Raw genomic sequence first — 18,654 nt, 5'->3', positions numbered from 1 at the left:
TTTCCTGCACGTTCACTGCAGTTTTACCAAGAGTCGATAATGCCTCCCTCATGGTGTACCAGTTACCCTTAACGTTATCTACATCGCATTTCAGTAGCTTTTTTTATCTACGAAGCGGTGAAGTTGTAAGGTTCCTCTATCCTCAGGTGGGTAACTTACCGACCAGATACGTTGTTTTTGAAGATTTTTGAAAAAAAATCCTACATAGTCAGTATTATGTAAATTAAATAAAGAAAGGATTGCAGAATAATAAGGACATTTGTTTTTTTGTTTGTTTATATAGAGCTATATATGTGAATATCAAAGTTCAAATAGAAGAGATTTTTTAAGAGAGGCTGGGGAGGATGTAAAGCAAAAAAGATATTTGTAACATCAAAAGAGATAAATAATAATAATAATAATAAAGAAAGGAATGATGAAGAAGAAAACTATTGATGTTTTTTAAAACATTTTCTTTTCATAAATAAATAATAGAACTTGTTTCCCTAATGATGGATTATCTTTTATGAAGTGTCAGTAGTGATAAAAAATACCAATTTAAATTTTCGACTAATTAATACCTAATTTGGAGAAAACAACACGATTAGAAATGTAATATAGTTTTGTAAAAATTTTGTGAAGTTTTCGATCATCTTTGAATTTATTAAAAGAGTAGCTCGACTAAATTGATTGTATTTAGCTGTGAAATCGTCCAAAATGTAAATGCACCAGTCAATCAAATCCAAGGAATATTTATTGCTAAGGATCAATCAAATTTTTCGAGTTAGACGTTAAATAATTCATTGAAATCAGAGTTTTACAGAATTCAGTCTCGAAAACACCTTCTGAAAAAACTGAATTTTTCAAGGCCATTTTCATCATAGAATAATTAATTTTTGCGAGAAGAAACTTAACTGAAACTTATAGAGCAATTAAATTTTTTTTCCCTGAGAAAAAAATTATTTTTCTTTGTTTTCACTAGAAAATCAATACATCTATCGTTTTTGAGGATTTTTTAAATCCCAAAATCACTTTAAAATTCATATAGCTTTACAGATAAAAAATAAAATGAAAAGCGACATAGACAACCTTCCAATGGGACTATACCCAAAGCTTAGATGACTGTATTTTCCACACGTATTCCAGTGGAGTACAATATCTCAAATTAATAAACTAATTTTTAAAATTCTTCGATGTCATCGACAATCAGATGAGAACGTATGTTTCTCATTGCCCGTACCATTCAGTGTAAATCGATGAAAGACAAAAAAAAATTGATAAAATACTCTTAATGTTTATTTATGACAGATCAGATGAAAAAAAAATTCTTACAGAATATTTGGAGTTGAATATATTGTTTATGTTAACTTAAACTGTATGGAAGGCAGCCTGAATGTTCTCATCCTGGCCTCTCATGGTATTTACCAGTATCAAATAGTCCTGGTAGTCCTGACAACCTAAAATAGAATAAATAATTTAATTTCACCGTTGTTAGCATCCTCCATGATGGATTAAATAATTTACTGATGAATTATCATCATAAATATTGCGATTTTCGGATTTTTAGTTATCACCAAAAGTATTGAACCTGGAAAAAATTTTCTGGAAGCCTTTTTTTTCTGACCTTTTAATTTTATGCTTCTGAAGAAAGCCATTAAGATATTGGGAAATTATTGCTTACTGAACATTTCGAGTTCCTCGGGTTTCCGGTAGACGTAACCATCAGCACTGATTGTGGATTTCGATTGGACAACTCCAAAGACATCCATCCCTCCTTCAGCGGGCTCAGTGAAAGGTTCAGGGAGCGATACATTGACTTTAATGTTGTCTGGGGTCAGCAATTCAACATTGGTCTGGTTCGAGCTCACCTGAAGTGATCAACAAAATTGATATTACTTTTATAGTAAAATAAAAATGAATGATATTCTTGTTATTTCACTCAATTCATGCTTTTGACTTAATGACAGTTAATAATTAGAAATTTTACTTAATATATGAGCTAATAATTCTAGGGAATTAATTAAGAATTATCCAGAACAATTAGAAAATCGCAGATTTTTTTAATTTCACTCAATCCATGGATTCGAGTTAATGACAGTTAACAATTAAAAATTTTACTTAATATAGGAAATAATAGTTCTAGGGAATTAATTAGGAATTATCCAGGACCATTAAAAAATTAAAGATTTTTTTTTTATTTCACTCGACCAATGGTTGAGTTATTGAGGGTTAAAAATTAAATATTGGGCTTAATCCATAGTTAAACTAGTACTTTTGAAGAATTAATTAATCAAGAATGTTCCAGGACTTTTCATAAACAATTCATTATTACCGCTTTGATCATCCCGAAGAGGGTAATCCGGTTGCCAATCTCCTTTCCCAAGTTTGTACCCATCACTCTAGGTCTTCCCATTGTTATTCAGCTCGAATTATTTATGATTGTCAACTAGACCAACTGCTACGTCTTTCCCTCTCCTCCAGAAACTCCTGAAGTGAATTGAGGATTTTTATAAAATAGAAAGAAAGAAAGACGAAACACAATTACAAACAACGGTTGACAGTCAACTGTATTTTTTAGGTTATGGCATACGTGAAATGGCGCGAAAACTTGTTTCATCTTCTGCATGCAAAAGGACCTAAAGGAGAATTTACATATGACGAACATTTTCAGTTGTCGCGGGAACATTTTTTATTTGAATCAAAAGAACAAATTGTTCCTAAAATGTTATCCTTTCCATTTAAAAATAATTAATTCTCTATTTGCCATTTATAACACTGTTCTTTAAGCGATAATGGGACAATCAGAAAGCGCAGCATTTGCCATCACACGATATTTTCCATCAAACAAATGTTTAAACAATTCTAAAAAAATTGCTCATAATATGTCCAATTTCGTCAGTTTCTGGAGAAATCGCAGAAGATGTTACGTCCAATTTTAAAATGACGTATGATTTTTAACTACTTTTTCCAACACAACCAGTTGGAGGGAATTTCTCTCTTCTCAATTATTTATTTTTATCTGATTTATGAATTTGTTGACTCCTACCTTAATTTTTCAGTTGTCGGAGTTTTTCTCTTGGCCCACTCAGGGAATTCTCCGTCGAAGGACTTATTTTAAAAGAAGCGTGATCCTGGCTGACAGGAACTTGGGTCTGCTGCTGATTGGCCACGTAATCAGTGGCAAAGTATCCCTGCGTCTGGGAATGTGGTGCAGTTCCTGGTGTCTCCTGTTGGGGTCTGGATACCGGTTCACGATGTTGGACCAGTCTGAAGTTTTCCTGACAGTCTCTGGTGACTGCGGTGCTGTGGGTGTCACTTCTAAGCACTGTCGGCACTGGGTTATTGTTTCCCAACAACGTGTCTAAATCCTCTTGTAGATTTCTATAAATCGCGGCCAACTTTCGAAACTGATATTTTCTACCCGCACGTCTGGTCCTTTTCGGCATTGAAATGATTGCGGGGGAAGGAATGAGTAGTTTGGAGATGATACCTAAGATTGAGCAATCTTCTGCTCCAATCTTTATGTAGAGGTAGGATTGTTTGGGGGATAAGGAGTGATCGAGCAATCTTCTGCTCCAATCAATTAGGATAAGGAGATTTAATGCGAGCAATCTTCTGCTCCGCAATAAATGATGAATTCGCCACGATGGTAGGATTATGAATGAATTAATTATTATGTAAATCGGGGGGTTTTTATATAAAATTTGTATCCGGTTGCAACATCAGCAGATAGCATTTTCGTCCGGTGCATTTTGTCAGCGTAAAATCTTCGTCCGGTTTGTTTTAGTTGATTCAGCATTTTTTCTTGGCACGTGCAGTGTCATATTTGATCATTTTCGGTAAAATTGTGCGCTGGCAAAACATTACAATATAATTTCTTATTTATATTAGTTTTATAACATTCCTTAGGTTTATTGTTATTAGCTTAATTTTTACTTAATTGTATTTCCAACCGGATCAGTAATTCGCTAGAGCGCGGGTAACTGGTTCCACACGTCGATAACTAGGCTGTCGGTAATCAGATTCGATGGTCGGTATCTCGGCGGTGGATAAACAGTCGACGAGGTGATTCTTCAAGATTCTTATGTCACCTGGACTGCCACGAGGGAATTGGTACTGAATTATGTCTACACGAGTTTTTTTTCTTAATTCGTATTATTAGATAATACGTTTTTTATTCAATACCATAACAACAAAAAATGCCTGACTACGACAGGTGTGACATTTGACAGGATAAATCATATAGAAAAAATATAAATCAAAAACAAAAATAAAACAAGAATGATCTAAACAAAAATATTTAAAAAATGGTAACTGGTAACAATTGTACAACAGATTGAATGCAATGAAGACTGATGGCAGTGCTTAAGTTATCATTTTTTATACAGTACATCCAAGTTTTGGGGATTTTGGTGTAGGTGACCGATTTTTGGTTGTGTAGCTAAGGATGGTGCGAAGTCCCTCCATAGAGACAAGTCAATTTCCGGAATCTCGCTGCATCTTGTGATCGGATTCCTTCAACATATGAATCATAAATTTTAAAAAATATTTAGACTGAAGACGATACTTTATATGGCTATTGGAAAAATTGATAAATAACATAAGTCTACACGGAGAGAAATGTCTTGGACAAAATACTGTGCCGAGCACTAGAATTGAGGTGCATGATATTAAAATACTGAAATGTGTTTTAGTAACACATAAAAATTCCTATCAATACCATAAGTTTTGTAATTAATGATATGTGGCTTCGTAAAATTTACGAAACAGCGCCATAAAATTTGAAGGACTGTCATTTTTTATTTGAAGGGAAATAAAAAATTGATAGAAATTTTTAAAAACTTTTATTGGACTTTCCTTCATTTTTTACTGTGCCACAGAGTAATTTTTCGGTAACTGATTGTGATTGATTAACAATGAGCACCGCACGGAGCTGATTATTGCTGAAGTTAGTCTTTGTTATGGGAAATGTTGCATAAAACTTTGAATTTTTACGAGGACGATCTCGAAGTTTTCCTAATGCGGTATAGTAATTTTTTCAGGTCTATAGTTTCCGCCAAAATTGGAAATTAGCACAGTAATTTTTACCGGAATTACACTATAAAAATTCACCTATTTTTCTCTCATTTTACATTTAAAAAAACGCAGAATATTTTTGACTTCACTTGAAATAGAAATTTTGTATTCTAAACATTAGTCAATTTTTTTTTAATTTTCCAATCACATCGCGAATATCTAATCTCTCATTTTTCAAATCCAATTGGTGGGGATTCATTCGGAAGCAACCAGCAATGGAATTGGTAGAAATTATAAAATAAATTACTAATTACGCGTAAAGTAACGGTCACATTACTTCTGTCGGATTGCAGTCAGTTGCTGCTTGTTTCTTTGGGAGAATTATGGAATATTTCCCTCCATCTAATTTACTCTTCACCTTCAAACTTCAGATGCGCTTTGAAAATCGTAAAAAACAGATTCATAAACATTATTATTAATTTATGTTCAAGTTTTTCTGCGTCTACATCGATATGTGTTCACTGATAGTTCAAATGATTTATATTGAAAATGCTTGATACGTGTGGACTAAGATGAATCATCTTTCTATAGCTGTTTTTCAGTCCATCTCAGTATGTTATAGTTTTTATAGTTTTTCTGCAAACAGTACCGAAATGTTTACAATGATTTTAATAAATAGAACGAGAGAAGAAACAGAAAGGAATGAATGAACAAGGCCCTTTTGCAAATGGGTCTAGAGTGTGAAATCTTTGGTCACTGAGAGTCAGTTGATCTGGAGACATCATACGAGAAAGATATACCTTCTGCCTGCGGTAATAAAGAATTAAAGTTAATAGTTAAATCGTTTTTATATTATTGAGATAATCTCTATCGATAATCCAATAGTTTAAAAGAACAAATCGAACACCTTTGGCATTTTTCCTGGAAATTAATTCTCTCAGAAAAATTATAAGAATCATTGATTTAACATTTTTAATTGCAGACGTATTTTTTTTAATTAATAAACTGGAAAAATTAATGAAAGAAATGTGCAACTCACGTTGGTGATGGAATTTCGAATGCTCTGCGCTGCATATTCTGGACGTTATCACTGTTATCACATAACAGTCTGCCAATGCTTGCCTTTCGAATTTCTCTCAATTGTTCTGATCGATGACAAGTATCAACATGGAAATGAAATCATGCTCATTAAATTACTATGCAATTGGAGAAATTGTACATTGATGACCGAAAGTAAGGAAAATTACCTCTGGTGAATGCAACGTCGGGATTCGAAGATTCGTACCAGAATCGATCACCAACTCGTGTACGATAGAACTGCTCAATCAGGATGCAAAGGAAAGTCGGCCCTGTTAATGCACCTGGTGCATTTTCCTCCAGAGAACCACCGACCGTTAAATCGACATCATCCGGGGTTTCGTATAATTGCGACAATTTTTCGATATTCTGAAATTAGAAATTATATCACAGTTTTAATTAATTTCAGGATTTACAATTTCACATCAACGAGAGGAAAAAACCTTAGGAATGCTGGTTATTCATTAATTGATTAAAAAGTAATGACTTAACTCCAATATTTGAGTATTTCGTCAGTACATCATTAATTTAAATTGCTGATTGATTTAATATCGGCGGAACACTTCACTCGTGGCTTAATCTAATGATTTAATCTAAGAATAAATTTTTAAAAAATATAGATTGCGATTACTCATTGACAAAATGAACGGAGAATCTATGCCTATACCTGTGAATATCAATTGAATTAATAACAAAAAAATTGTCCTACTCTGATTACTGATACCTCAACTAGTGATTTTTTCGTATTCGATTGATGATGACCACAATAATCAAATAATGTTAATAAAAAACCTATGACATGCCATCTCTGGTCTGTACACCAGTCTCGCATCTCAAAAATCAATTGAATCTTTAAATTTCACTAGCGGGTCTCTAAGAGAAAATCATATATAACATATATAATATATTAGGTGTGTGAATAAGTCTTTCCCGTTTTTTGTAAGAGATGCCGCCACCAATACTGTGCGAGTATTCAATGGTTACATATGTCATAATCAAAGCTTATTCATCTGTCAACAATTCCACACTAACACATTAGTTGAAATTTTTTCGCATCATAAATTTTTGATATCGTGAAAATGTCGAAATTTGAGCCGAGTCTACATCATTTGCGGGAAGTTTCACTTTATTGGTTCAATTTGAAGAAATCTGCTGCCGAGGCGCATCGATTGCTTCAGGAAGCTTATGGAGAAGGTTGTGTCGATGATTCAAGTGTTCGCGGATGGTTTCGACGCTTCAAAAGTGGTGATTTCGACGTGGAAGACAAGGAGCGTTCCGGGCGGCCGCAAATCTTTGAAGATCAAGAATTGGCGACTTTGCTTGATGAAGATTCGTGTCAAACGCAAGAAGACGATGGCCAATACTTTCAATAATTCATTTGTAACCATTTTTTCACAATAAAGGCTCAAAATTTGAAAAAAAAACGGGAAAGACTTATTCACACTCCTACATAAAATATTATATACTATATATTGTATATAATATGCGTAGTTATCCCTCCAAAAAACGTTCCCTGCTTTTTTAAAAAAAAAAGGAAAAATATTTAACCTGCGCTGAAATGGTATCACCAAAATCTCCCCAAGTCCCAGCTCTCCTTAATCCACAGAAGTCCCTGTAGTCATTGTAACTTGCCAATCCATGATCTCGATTTCGTTGAATATCAGTAGCTCGCAAATCTCCACCCAATCTGCCATTACCTCGGAACAGGAAGACTGTAATCTACGAAAACAAAATTTTTTAAATCAATTTACAGAAAATAATCTTCAAGTTATTCTCGAGACTAACCTCCCGATCGTAAAACTCATCTCTGTTCTGTTCAGGCTGATCAGCAAGGCCCCTGGTCAACGCATCCATATTATCGGCCTGTTCAATAATGCTGGGTCTCATGAACCAATCACTAAGTCTCAGCAAACTCTGCGATGCAGAACGATCTTCCATAACAAGTCTAAAACCCATAAAGATTTGTATAAAAATTCATAAACAGTCGACATGAAAATTTTAAAGTTAATAATTCATCAGTTTTAATTACTTGAGATATCCAGCGATAAGGGAGTGGAAGACACGGAAGGCGGCGTTAGAATGTTCATTAAGAACGGATGGATTAACACTGGCATCATAATCATCAACATAATCGTCGGTATTATAGACGAGGCGATATCTGGCGGTATTTTTGGCACCTAAATATCAATAGAAACTTTAGATATTCAGTCATTGGTGGAGATTCAACTCAGGGATCGGTTAATCTCACCGAGAATAATGGGCAGCCATTCGGAGTAAGAGATGTGCTGATTGATGGCGATTGTGATGCGTCTGGTCTCCTGATAAATTGTCTCATCGTTCCAATGGGGATTGAGTCGTGAGAGTTGTCCGGCGATTCGATTGTGCTCACGAAGGAGAATAATTTGGAGAACAGTGAGTTGAGTGTTCTGATTAACTCGATCATCCCCTGGATAAGCAAAATTTTATTTAAGATTAATTCTAGGATGTAAAGCCTCTAAGTTGTAAATTAGAGAAACATTAATTGGGTGCGTGGAATCCTTACGCGCGGGAGAAGAGAAACTTCTTAGTGATATTCCACGAAAAACAGATTATTTTATTTCAGAGAAAAATAGCGAGAGGAAAAGGATAGGAAGATGGTGGAGTGCCTGGAAAAAAATTTCCAGAAAAAACTGCTACGTTGGCATTGCAGTGGCGGGCCGTACGTACATTTAAAGACGTCGTAAAATTGTCTCCAGTCTATTTTATTGTGATTTTTTAAAGTTTTTTTTACCACAGGAAATTTCAATTTTGTGCCTTCTCTAACAGCTTTTTCTAAATTTTCTTTAAATAACCGAAATAACGATCAGAACATCAATAAAGTTTTCAAATACTCGATTCGTTTTTCAACTTATTATCGTAGCAAAATTAAATTCTTCAACTTGTACAAAATACTATTTGTTTAATTTTAAATAGTTGATATAAATTCGCGGTTATTTAATGGTGATTTTGGTGTTACATAGTAGTATTGTTGAAAGTATTTGTCTTCATCGATTAAACTAGCCTTTGCCTGTGTTTATACTGTGAATTAAAATGAAAAATACGATATTCGATCGCAAAAAAATCGCATTTTTCCAAATTTAAACTGCAGCACTTTTGAATTTTCCTATATCGCATATGCAATTTTCAAATAAATGACGTGTCGTCTTGTATTACGATATTCCATAGCAACTTTTACTCTCGTAGCATTTTATAAACTACTAAAAATTTTTTTCTATGTGACCAACACTGTTTCCAACTCACATTTTATAAATTTATTATCATGCAAAGTTCAAATGAATTATCATCGGTGGGCTCCGACAAATTAATATCTAGAATATTTACCATTGGATTGTCATACCTAAACTGCGATGCTAAAAGCCTTAAGTCCATTTTATCTATTTGTCTTTCTTTGAAACCGCGAATCAAGAAACCAGTCGATTATTCTATCGAAAAGATTGAAAAAGAATGGTAGAATCGAACCCGGTAGTTGGGTTTGGAATGACGCCTTTCTTCCTTAATTTTAAATGAAGCATCCCCATATCTTCCTCTCTACTCATCCTAATGTTATCTAATTTCAATAGAAAAAAAAGTATTTCGGTGACGCAGAGGACGACACCACCATTTGTAACTAATCCCTCTGATAGCGGGACTGCTACTGCGCTACTGAGGAATTATTGAGTCAGCTGACCGCTGGGGTCGCTAAAACCCCCAGAACTGAGCCTCTACTTCAGTCAATCCTCTTTGGTAGCTAGTGTGATTTTACTAAATAATTATCACCATTTCTTATAAACAGAAGTTGCTTTCATCCTTCCTCAGAGTTGTTTCATTTTATATACGAGACATAGCCGCGCGCGATTTGGTTAATCTTAATTGTTGTGATATTTTTTATTTAAGTCACATTTGCGGTGAGCGCACCTTATTTTAACTACTGTATGAGTAGAGCAGTTGAATTATATGGATATAAAAAGTCAATGTAATATTTAAATTCAAAATAATTATACCAAAATGATCCTGAAGTAATCGCGTATGACGTTGAACACGTCATCATTTCGTAAACATGGATCTTCAAAAATTGCTGATATATTCACAGCTGATCTACTTCCCACTTGTAGGCAACATGCAAAATTTTAAATGTCTTGAAGCTGTAAGACAACTTGGAAAATACAGGAGTTTCGATAAGATATAGATATTTACATTTGATGAGTAACTTGTTTCATTTCCATTTTCTAACTAAGTTTTTATTTTCTACTAATTAACTCATCCTTTGACTTAATTTACTTGATGTGACTTGTGTACTTGTGAAATTCAAATTTTGCCGCTGTGAATGTATCTACCAATCACGAATAAGTGTTACGGAATTTCGATATGTTCGATTCGATTCGAGATTCGAGGTATGTCCTTTTTACAAAAGGATCAATAAATTCCTTAACAAAAATTTATATTCCAGACTCATATTTTCAGACATACGAATATTCCCTCGGCATCGGTCGCAATCCAATGCGCGCGCGTACGTTTGGGGGGGGGGGGGCGTTGAGTTGAAGGTCAATTAGAGAGAATGGGGATTCCCAACGGAGATCATTCTTTTGTGTGGCGGGAAATATGAATAGTCGAAATAGGATTGCTTACGAATCCTAGAGTGAGCACGAAATGTGAAACTAAGAGCTAGGGAAATTGATTTATCCGATTTCTTAAATCGCTCAATTATTAGACTGATTTAATTCTTGGATATGATTAATTACCAGCGACGTAACAGACATCATTGGACGAACGAATATCACATGCCATAGAAGCATTTGGATTGGTTGGTGGCCATTCCCTCTGGCTCCTTATTTCAGTCCTGAGACGTCCACCTACCAATGCACGAAGATTCATAGCAGTTTGGTCTGATGATCCGTATACGAGGGAAAGATCCAGAAATTGGGTTACCATTGTGATCTATAATACATGATTATATCGTATTTATGAAAAATTATTGTGTTGTTGTATGTTAATAATCTCAGTATCGAATAAGTTTAATAGAACAACAAAAAAATAAAAATAAGTTTAATAATTCGTTATTTGTAAAATGCAGTCAATCCTTACAACTGGGGATTATTATGAAAAAGCGAAATACTTTTCAGATAATTAGATGTTACTCATGTTATGCGAGTTTTTGAGCTGTATTGGATAAGGTAATTAAAGAATGTCTCAACCAGAGATTTTTGGAAAAGTGAGGAGTGCGAGTATTGTGCGGCTAGAAACCCAAAGAGTCTCAGAAATCATTTGGCGCGATTTACTTGAGATGCACATTTGCAACTTTTGGATGTTTTTAGTGATTAAAGGAGGTTTCCTAAGGATTAAGACTACGTACTAGGTGAAATGTACTTTTTTCACTGCAGCTACATTCAGCCCGTATCGAAAAGTACCTCTTCGTTTACTTGTAAACGAAAAATGTCACAGATCGCCACTCCCTGAACATAACATCACTAGCAAAAAGTATAGTTTTGATACACGTGCGATGGGGTGTTTTAACTCGTGTGATTGGCAGCCCGCGGCTTCGCCTCGGGCCGCCATCTTCACAGTAGTTGCCACCCTGTCCCACTTGTATCGAAATATACCATTATCGATAAGTTTAGCTGCGAAAATAATAGAATATTTTGTAGAACTATCAATAATGAGTCATTTGTGGATTTCTGGTCTTTCTTAAAAATAAAGAATTTATTTCTTAAAATCGAGGTACGCGCGAGCCCATCAATCAAGAAACCATTTTGAACCATTTTGAATATCGTCTAACTTAACGAGGATTGACTAAAGTAGAGGCTCAGTTCTGGGGGTTTGAGTGACCCCAGTGGCATCGTATCACCTCACCCCAGAAGAGGCAGGGCGCCACACGCAATGTTGGGGTGCCCGTCAGCCGACTCAATAATTCCTCTGTTACTCAGTAACAGTCCCGCTGTCAGAGGGACTAATTAAAAATGGAGGTGTAGTCCTCTGCGTCACCGAAATACTTTTTTTTCTATTGAAATTAGATAACATTCGGATGAGTAGAAAGGAAGATATGAGGATGTTTCATTCAAAATTAAGGAGATTTGGAAGACGTCATTCCAAACCCAATTACCATTTTTTTGACAGAACAATCGAATGGTCTCTTGATTCGTGGTGTCAAAGAAACTCTGAAAATGACGATTGTGTGTAGTAAGATAGGGATTAAGATTTATTTCCAATTTGAAAAAACTGCGACTGAGGAATTGTTGAGTCGGCTGACAGGTAGACACCTCAGCATTGCTGGTGGCGTCCTGCCTCTCCTGGGGTGAGGTACTACGATGCCGCTGGGGTCATTCAGACCCCCAGAACTGAGCCTCTACTTTAGCCAATCCTCTTTGGCCTGACTTCTCACCACTCTCTCACTCACCAGGTCGAGAGCTCCCGCGTATCTATACACGAAGCAACTACCCCCACCACTATTTATAGTGGGTACATAACAACGATTTACTAGGGAACTCTGTTAGGGTACCTGTTCAGTGGATCCCTCTCCCTGAGAACAACCGAGAAGACGATCGGTCACAGCTCGCTGGAATGTTAAACATTGTTGATTTCTGTAATCAGGATCCTCCGGGCCTACGACGATCGGAAAACACGCTGGATTGTCGAGATTTTTCAGGGCAAGACGATTGTTGTTTGTACAGCAAGGGCTACTCTCAGCATCTAAAATTGCAATACATTATTTGGATAAGCCCTTTGTTTTGTCTTACCATTGCTCAGGTATTTCTTGATAGGTCTCAATTACTTACTTAATTACTTAATCTTAATTACTAATGTAAAGAAGCTCATGATGTAGCGGCTAGCAACATCAGAAGTCATAAACGTGTGTCATTGTCCGGGAATTCAGTCTTGTGTTATTCTCCATCTGATATATATTACTTTTCGGTTACGCTATCAATTCGAATAATATATTTTATACTCTTGATGGAATTTGTTTCGATCTAATTCTAATTCTCTTCGATTTTTCTTTCTCTTCAGTTTTCAACGACTAATAATTTTGTTCGTATTTAAAGTTCCGAAGGAACATTTCTCAGCCATATGAAGGATCAGAATTGGACATGTTATACGGGAAGAAATTTTGGATAAAAATTAAACCTCTAGAGGGCGAATCGTGAGACGAAATGGCAATCAACCGCTTTTTACGTGAATTTTCGTTGAAAAAATTAGACTTCGGAGGCACCATATATTTGTTTCCCAGTATGGGAGATGGATTTGAGCCTAGAACCTAACGAAAAACCCTTGTTGACGAACACGAACCGTTATAATAATGTAAACCTTTTTGATTATGTGACTGGATGTCACATGATAATGTTACAATGTTAATGTATGTTGTGAATTTATCCTTCCTAAAGCCTATAATATGACACCTGTATGCGAACTACGCCCTCTTTCTACGAAATAGCAACAAATTATTGAAAAAGTCTATCTTTGACGACTCTGTACTGGTTTGCAAAAACGCCCAAGGAGACACTTACATCACATTGGCCTAATTATTAGCGGCTAATATATACTCTTTTCCTTCCAATCAACACTATTTTTTATTATTTATTATTTCCGGGCGTGAAAACCACATTCACACCCAGTGCACAGAGATTGGCAATGCGGTCTACCTGATACCGTAAAGGCTCTAGTTTTCGCACATTCAAGATTTTTATCTCAAAATCATTTAAGTTACTTTCGTCTTAAGCAATAATGTATCTGAAGATTTTGACGTCATCCCCGTAGGCTGCAAATTCTTGGCTGGGGAAATTCTCCATTTTTTTACTCTTTTCCCTAGATGCATCGTTTCAGCCCAAGCCAGCGGTCAACACGTGCGCACCACTCGCCCTCCACGCGCACCTAGACGTTTTCCTTTTTTTTAGTCATAGGCACTTACCCTCGTGACCCTGTCTAGCAGATGATAATTGGTGAATTTCCTTTTCCCTCCTCTCAAATTGTTCTGAGAGAAAAGGGGAAGCTGCTTTTTCCCAAAAATCTGAGAGTTTAGTTTACACCCACAGGTGGTAATATTCACGTCGTGAAACATTAGCAAGTCCTAGCCAAAGTGTCAAGTCAATCAAATATACATATTGAAGACTAAGAATATGTTGACTTTGGGGTTTTCCCCAAATACAAAATTCACTCGTCCCAGAGTTTTATATTTAATACTAGAGAAATATTTTATTGGTTAATTGTCGTCAGAGCCTTGTTCTTTGGGACTTTTTATTACTGCACTTTTCCAAAGGAATTGTCCCGAAACCATGCGGTGACCAGACCTGGTTAAAGTGGAATCTCTTAATGGAGTTTCAGGGGGTGTAAGGTTTATTGCCCTCTATAAGTAGAGGTGAATCGGGGCCTGACGAATAATTTAGTTTTCAGTCTCTTCTAGGATTTCATAGAGTGTACAGTGTCCTCTTGACAATTAGAGTCCAAATAATATATATTAAAGTTTACTATTAAAATCAACTGTGTGTTTTCCCATTATTTTGTTCCTCATATTCCAACAGAATATTTTGGAAGACTAGTGTACATTAAAATAAGTGCTTGTGTTATTAAGAAGTGGTTAAAGTGGCTCAATGCATTATTCATTCAAAGGAAAACCTGCAGGCATCATTATCACCAAAACCCCCAAAAACTAGCCAAGTGAATATACGGTAGCTTGGCAGTTCTCAGGCCTTACAAACTTGATAAGTTTTAGTATAACTGCGCTATAGAACAAGACGGAAACGATGAGGAAATTTTTCGCAGACAATTCAACCAAAAATTACGGAATTTTCAGGAAACATTCCGCGGCAGTTCCTTAAAATTTCCGACAATGGCATTTCGCTCCGGAATTACGGAAAAGATACGTAATTTTTGTTCCTACTCGATTCCGTAATCGATGAGCGAACTGCGAGTTCCATAATTTTTACGAAATATTTCTCGCCGTGTAATAATTGCCTCCTGAAATAAATGTAACGACTCATTTCCTTAATCATCTTCGATTTTCTCTTAATGAATGCTAAATGAAAATTCATTTTTATTCATAAACAAATAACGAAAATTTAATAGTATAAGGATAACCCTCACAGTCATCTGATGGTTGTTTGTATGTTATACTTAATGTCTGAAACCCCCTGAAATATTTACAACGACATAATATTTATAATAAAAAGTAGGAAAGTTACTCACTAAACATCGACAAAGTCCCCAATTCAGCCATGTCATGAGTAATAATTTGTCCCCATTGCATTGTGGCAAGCGTCCATTGAGGATCTTTGATCCTCACCTCAGGAAATAGTCGATGACTGAGAAGTCGTGATCGAGGCAGAGGCCTTCCACTCTTCGCTAATGCGGGAGTCCATATTCCTAGATAAACAGTTAATTCATCAGAAGATATATAGAAAAGTAGATCATTTAAAGAGTGAAACTGCGAGAAATTAACTTGAGAAAAAAAATTATTCTTTAATCATTCGGAAGACATATCGTTGCGTCACCAGTTTCTTAGAGGCACTAGCATAAGTGACAAAGATTCTTTTTTTCCTATCAAGCATTTTTAAACCTGGTGGGTTTAATTTGCATACAAATGGTAGGATACAAGGCGGTTACATTAATCTTAAATTCTTATCGAACATTTTTCTAGAAATTCACTAATGATCACAATTAATTTTTTCTCTAGTCTGGCCAAAAATTCCCCAAAATAATACGGTGGAAAAAACTTTTGGTCGCATAATTTTTTAATCATTATCTATCTAGCCCCATTATACAATGAACACTCCCACAGGACGTGTTCGATATTCTCCTCTTCGTGTCCACATTTACAGCTTGACGAGCCGATGATCCGAACTCGCGCCAGTGATTCTGCTAGACTGTGACGGTTGGCCTTAGCTCTATTTACCAACGATATGACCTTACGACTCAACTTTTTACCCTTACGAGATCGAATGCGCGCTTCGCGCGCCCTATTTTGATTTCCCGTCTCAAACACATTGACCAATTAGGAGAAAGTCTTACACATGAAGTTAGTCGATGACTTCTGTGGTTAATTGAATTTAATTTATGTGCTTGTGCTTTCATAGACTGATGAAGGGCGATCACACCGTAAAAGAACGAATGTGAAAGTCGTTGGTTATAAATATGATGAGAGAGGTAACTTGATTCACAATGGATGCTTTTAGGAACACGAACGTTTTCGCTTTTTCGACTAACGCGAAACTTCATTCATTTAATCGGCCAATGGGAAAGACCTTACGCGATTTCGACTCAGACGAACTTCATTTATGTGCTTCTGCTTTTATAAATAGGAAACCAGGGTTTTCTTTTTCTTGTGTGGTAATGTTTAATATAAGTCGTTCCTTTGGTTTAACCAAGTTCAAGAGCCAGGCCACAAATTTTAGGTTAGGATGTCTCAATAAACTGTACTCCCAGACAAGGAAATGAAGTTCTTTCATTTTGTGGAACATTAAGAACGAGTACGCTTACTTTGATATCCAACAATGCCTATTGAGAATGCATGGTATGTGTGGACAAAAATTAATCGTCTGTCTATAGTTCTCTTTAATCCTTGTCAGTATTTTATAGTTTTTCTTCGAATGGTACCGAAAAGTTTACAATAGTTTTAATAAACAGAAATAGACAAGAAGTGAGTGAACAAGGGCCGTTTGTGGAATGGGTCCAGAGTGAAAAACCTTTGGTCACTAAGGGTCAGTTCCTCTGGAGACATCATAGGACAAAGATATACCTTCTGCGTGCGATAATAAATAATTAAAGTTCATAGCCAAATCATTTGATATTATTTAGTAAATCCCTATCCGTAATCCAATAATGCCCATCACAAATCGTAGTGTCACGATATAATTTTGGTGACGTGACAATTGGACCTCAGATATTCACATAAATTACAACTCTGATATCCGCATGTGACGAACTTCAGGAATTTATTTCTCAACAATATTTTTAATGGCCTCAAGCGGTAAAATGAAATAATAAAATAATTAACGATGTCGTATAAATAATTTCCTGGGGCGGTGCAAAAAAAAATAGCAGGGTTGTTAGTAGAAAACTTACCATCTGAATATATTGTGGGTAATAGCCGCGCGTAACGTGTTTGCGCCATACCCCACGTGGGATTGTCAAGGTTGTTGCAAGAACCGTCGATGGTACGATAGCTAGAACGCTGGCATTTCCTGAAGAGTTCATTTCCACAGCTCTGATTGTTTCGTGGTGACCAGGGATTTTGGCTGGACCATTGTGCCGGCCTATATGCAACAAAAGAAACAATTAAAGATGGCTGTATTATGGCTTCCAAATACAATATGGTACTGCCCAAAACTGGAATTTCAATATTTTTTTGGACACCAGATATACGGAGGGAAAAATATTGGAAAAAGTATTACGTGTTCCCCTTCGAATACTCATTCATTTGTCTATGATCTGAACTTGGTCAAAAGAACGACTGTCTTTTGGATAACATTATTCTTGGTGGGTCTCTCTTGGGAGCTCTTACATGACACCTCGTAATACTTCTTGTAATTAATAAACCGCCCCAAACATTTACCAACCTGTGTCGTCTTTATTCTTCGCTGGATATAACAGTATTTAAGAAGTCTCGCAAAAATTATTGTTTGAAGAGTCAACCCGAGGCGGGATGTGAATTCGACAAATCCTACACTAGTAAAAAAATTTAGGAACCATCAGCTTCACAAAATTTACAAAACTAGGTAGAAGCGTAAAAATAAGACATCATTGATTATCTAAATTGAATACGTTGCGCAACTGGATCTTCGGGAATTTAGACAAATTTATTTTGAACTCCAATCCACCTTCACTAGTGCCATTGCGGCCCCGAAAGGTCACGGCGTTGATGTCTGTTTTGCATTTATTTTTGCTTATGAAAATACTTCATGTGTCCACCAATCGATTATGAAATCATCGATTATCAAATAATCGACTATTTAGTGATGGATTATTAAATGATCGATAAATGGACTATTAAACGATCGATTGTCTAATAGTCAATTATCGACTATCAAATGATCGATTGTCTAATAGTCGATTATCGACTATTAAATAGTCAATTGTCTAATAGTAGATTATCGACTATTAAATGATCGATTGTCAAATGATCGATTGTCAAATAATCGATTGTCAAATTCTTCATTATTGACTATTAAATAGTCGATTGTCAAATAGTCGATTATTAAATGATCGATAAATGGACTATTAAATGATCGATTGTCTAATAGTCAATTATCGACTATCAAATGATCGATTGTCTAATAGTCGATAATCGACTATTAAATGATCAATTGTCAAATTCTTCATTATTGACTATTAAATAGTCGATTGTCAAATAGTCGATTATTAAATGATCGATTATGGCTATGAAATAATCGATTATCTCCCTGTTCATGTTCATGTTCAGATGGCGAAATCACTAACTGCACCAAAAAATGTAGACCATCCTCGTCAGGACTCTTAACCCCCGCCCAATGTAGAAACTTTACAAGGCCTTGTGTCTAGCGAAAATTGTTGAGGCATACGTACGTGACCCATCCACTTGCTGTAATACTATCGTGCCCTCTC

At 35.7% G+C, this 18,654-nt stretch overlaps 2 protein-coding genes across 3 annotated transcripts in view; both read right to left on the bottom strand.

Moving 5' to 3' along the window:
• Positions 1-474: 474 nt before the first annotated feature.
• Positions 475-3,623, bottom strand: LOC135170628 (uncharacterized). The gene is made up of 4 exons (XM_064136624.1): positions 3,026-3,623; positions 2,312-2,466; positions 1,661-1,847; positions 475-1,436 (listed from the first exon to the last, which is right to left on the bottom strand). Exons 2-4 carry the CDS (start codon positions 2,390-2,392, stop codon positions 1,348-1,350), a joined length of 357 nt encoding a protein of 118 aa, XP_063992694.1. The 5' UTR covers positions 2,393-2,466; positions 3,026-3,623; the 3' UTR covers positions 475-1,347.
• A 434-nt stretch (positions 3,624-4,057) lies between these two features.
• LOC135170627 (peroxidase-like) overlaps positions 4,058-18,654 on the bottom strand; it is a 44,195-nt gene continuing 29,598 nt past the window's right edge. Inside the window, exons 4-14 of one of the 2 annotated variants that reach the window (XM_064136621.1) lie at positions 17,137-17,327; positions 15,262-15,438; positions 12,584-12,774; positions 10,830-11,025; positions 8,321-8,518; positions 8,102-8,249; positions 7,858-8,017; positions 7,621-7,791; positions 6,243-6,441; positions 6,035-6,140; positions 4,058-4,494 (exon numbers count right to left, since the gene is read on the bottom strand). In XM_064136621.1, coding sequence (XP_063992691.1) covers positions 4,353-4,494; positions 6,035-6,140; positions 6,243-6,441; positions 7,621-7,791; positions 7,858-8,017; positions 8,102-8,249; positions 8,321-8,518; positions 10,830-11,025; positions 12,584-12,774; positions 15,262-15,438; positions 17,137-17,327 — 1,879 coding nt within the window. In that variant the 3' untranslated portion in view covers positions 4,058-4,352. Of the gene's footprint in view, positions 4,495-4,534; positions 5,803-6,034; positions 6,141-6,242; positions 6,442-7,620; positions 7,792-7,857; positions 8,018-8,101; positions 8,250-8,320; positions 8,519-10,829; positions 11,026-12,583; positions 12,775-15,261; positions 15,439-17,136; positions 17,328-18,654 lie in introns of those variants that run through there. The other variant, XM_064136622.1, reaches the window with a different exon arrangement.

This window comes from Diachasmimorpha longicaudata, chromosome 17 (genome assembly GCF_034640455.1).
Source record: "Diachasmimorpha longicaudata isolate KC_UGA_2023 chromosome 17, iyDiaLong2, whole genome shotgun sequence".
NCBI classification, from domain to species: domain Eukaryota; kingdom Metazoa; phylum Arthropoda; class Insecta; order Hymenoptera; family Braconidae; genus Diachasmimorpha; species Diachasmimorpha longicaudata.
The sequence above is the reverse complement of the archived record's forward strand: the minus strand, read 5'-3'. Positions and strand labels throughout refer to the sequence as shown.

Excerpts from the sequence above, each read along its gene's own strand:
- LOC135170628 (XM_064136624.1), bottom strand. The coding sequence starts at position 2,392 with ATGGGAAGACCTAGAGTGATGGGTACAAACTTGGGAAAGGAGATTGGC. Across the intron at positions 1,848-2,311 it reads TCTTCGGGATGATCAAAGCG|GTGAGCTCGAACCAGACCAA; the intron begins GTAATAATGAAT and ends TGATCACTTCAG. Across the intron at positions 1,437-1,660 it reads CGAGGAACTCGAAATGTTCA|GTTGTCAGGACTACCAGGAC; the intron begins GTAAGCAATAAT and ends ATTCTATTTTAG.